The sequence below is a fragment of the Onychostruthus taczanowskii genome, unplaced genomic scaffold, assembly GCF_017590055.1.
Source record: "Onychostruthus taczanowskii isolate IOZ18803 unplaced genomic scaffold, ASM1759005v1 scaffold316, whole genome shotgun sequence".
In the NCBI taxonomy this organism is placed as follows: domain Eukaryota; kingdom Metazoa; phylum Chordata; class Aves; order Passeriformes; family Passeridae; genus Onychostruthus; species Onychostruthus taczanowskii.
Window position 1 is genome coordinate 23,084 of NW_024500528.1, and position 2,251 is coordinate 25,334.

The 2,251-nt window shown below is 68.8% G+C and overlaps 1 protein-coding gene across 1 annotated transcript in view; it reads left to right on the top strand.

Annotated features, from left to right (window-relative positions):
* Positions 1 to 403: 403 nt before the first annotated feature.
* INPP1 (inositol polyphosphate-1-phosphatase) overlaps positions 404 to 2,251 on the top strand; it is a 3,847-nt gene continuing 1,999 nt past the window's right edge. The window contains exons 1-3 of the mRNA XM_041409963.1: positions 404 to 669; positions 748 to 808; positions 1,582 to 1,785. Coding sequence (XP_041265897.1) covers positions 466 to 669; positions 748 to 808; positions 1,582 to 1,785 — 469 coding nt within the window. The 5' untranslated portion in view covers positions 404 to 465. The remainder of the gene's footprint in view (positions 670 to 747; positions 809 to 1,581; positions 1,786 to 2,251) is intronic.

Here is a 2,251-nt window from a genome sequence, read left to right on the forward strand (position 1 = left end):
AACCTGTCCCCCTGTCCCGTGTCCCCGTGTCCCCACACCCCCGTGTCCCCCCGTCCCGTGTCCCCGTGTCCCCACACCCCTGTGTTATCCTGTCACCCCATCTCCACAGTTTTGTCCCCGTGTCCCCATGTCACCCTGTCCCCATGTCCTCACATCCCAGTGTCCCCAAAACCCCAAGTGCCAATGTCCCACATGTCCCCCTGTCCCCACATCCCCCTGTCCCCAAATTCCCACATCCCCCTGTCGCCACACCCCAATGTCCCCCTGTTCCCATCCCAGTGTCCCCCGGTCCCCATCCCAGTGTCCCCCTGTCCCCATCCCAGTGTCCCCCTGTCCCCATTTTGGGTCATTTCGGAGCCTTTCCCATCCCGTTCCTGACCCGCGGCTGCCCCCGGCAGGTGTCTCGGTGTCGCGGTGTCTCGGTGTCGCTGTGTCGCCGTGTCGCCGTGTGGCCGTGTCGCGGGCATGGCGGGGCTGCTGCCGGCGCTGGTGGCGGTGTCGCAGAAGGCGGCGGAGGTGGCGCGGCGCTGCCGGGCGGAGGCGCCGCTCTCCCGGCTCCCGGTGACCGAGAAGCCGGGCCCGGAGCGCGGCCGCCGCTTCCCCCGCGACTTCAAAACCCTGGCGGACGTCCTGATCCAGGAGCTCATCAAGCACGACCTGGGGACACAGGTGGGGACAGCCCGGGGGTGGCCGGGGGGGGGTGGCACCCGCCGGGCCCCCCCTGAGCCCCCCCCGGTGTCGCCGCAGTTCCCCGAGCTCCGGGGACACATCCACGGAGAGGAGAACAGCGAGTTCAGGGACGCGCGGGGTGAGTGGGGACAGCGGGACAGGGGGACACTGAGGGGACACTGGGGGGACAGCGGGACAGGGGGGACACTGGGACAGGGGGGACAGTGAGGGGACAGCGGGACAGCGGGACACTGGGGGGACAGCGGGACAGGGGCGACACTGAGGGGACAGCGGGACGGGGGGGGACAGCAGGGACACTGGGGGACAGAGGGGACAGCGGGACAATGAGGGGACAGAGGGGACAGCGGGACAATGAGGGGACAGAGGGGACAGTGGGACACTGGGGGGACAGCGGGACACTGGGGGGACAGAGGCGACAGAGGGGACAGTGAGGACAGCAGGCTGTGGACAGCGTGGGGACAGTGAAGGGACAAGAGGCTGGGGACAGCAGGGTGGGGACATCTGTGGGGGGTCGGGGGACAGTGGCGACAGTGATGGGACAGTGGGGACAGTGAGGTGACAGTGGGGACAGTGAGGGGACAAGAGGCTGGGGACAGCAGGGTGGGGACATCTGTGGGGGGTGTGGGGACAGAAGGGACACATGTGGGGATGTGGGGCCAAGGCTGAGGAGGGAGGGAGTCCCCATGTCGCCATGTCCCAGTGTCACCCTGCCCATGTCCCCATGTCCCCACATTCCCGTGGCTGAGTCAGGGTCCCCCCGGGGTCTGTGGGGCCGTGGCTGAGTCGGGGGTCCCTGTGCCATGTCCCTGGCAGGTGGCACGGTGACAGCGTGTCTCTGTGCCACCCCGGGTGTCCCTGTGCCACCCGGGGGGCTGATTTGGGTGCTGGCAGGTGGCACGGTGACAGTGCGGGTCTGTGCCACCCCGGGGGACACGGTGGCCCTGCTGCTGGCCGTGCTGGGCCCCGAGCAGACGAGGGCGGCCGAGCTGCTGGCAGAGGCCGTGCACCAGGAGGTGACACTTGGGGACACGGAGCTGGACGGCATCGACCCCGGAGTGTCCCCAGGGGACGTGGGGATCTGGATAGACCCCATTGGTGAGGGCTGCGGGGTGGGACAGGGGTGGGACAGGGACAGGGGTGGGACAGGGACAGGGATGGGGACAGGGATGGGGACAGGGGTGGGACAGGGACAGGGATGGGGACAGGGATGGGGACAGGGGTGGGACAGGGACAGGGATGGGGACAGGGACAGGGGTGGGACAGGGATGGGATGGGATGGGATGGGACAGGGACAGGGACAGGGATGGGACAGGGATGGGATTGGGGTGGGACAGGGGTTGGGCAGGGACAGGGATGGGGCAGGGACAGGGATGGGGATGGGACAGGGACAGGGATGGGACAGGGACGGGTTGGGGCAGGGACAGGGATGGGGATGGGACAGAGACAGGGATGGGACAGGGATGGGATGGGACAGGGACAGGGACAGGGCCAGGGACAGGGACAGGGACAGGGACCGGGACAGGGACAGGGATGGGGACAGGGACAGGGACAGGAACAGGGA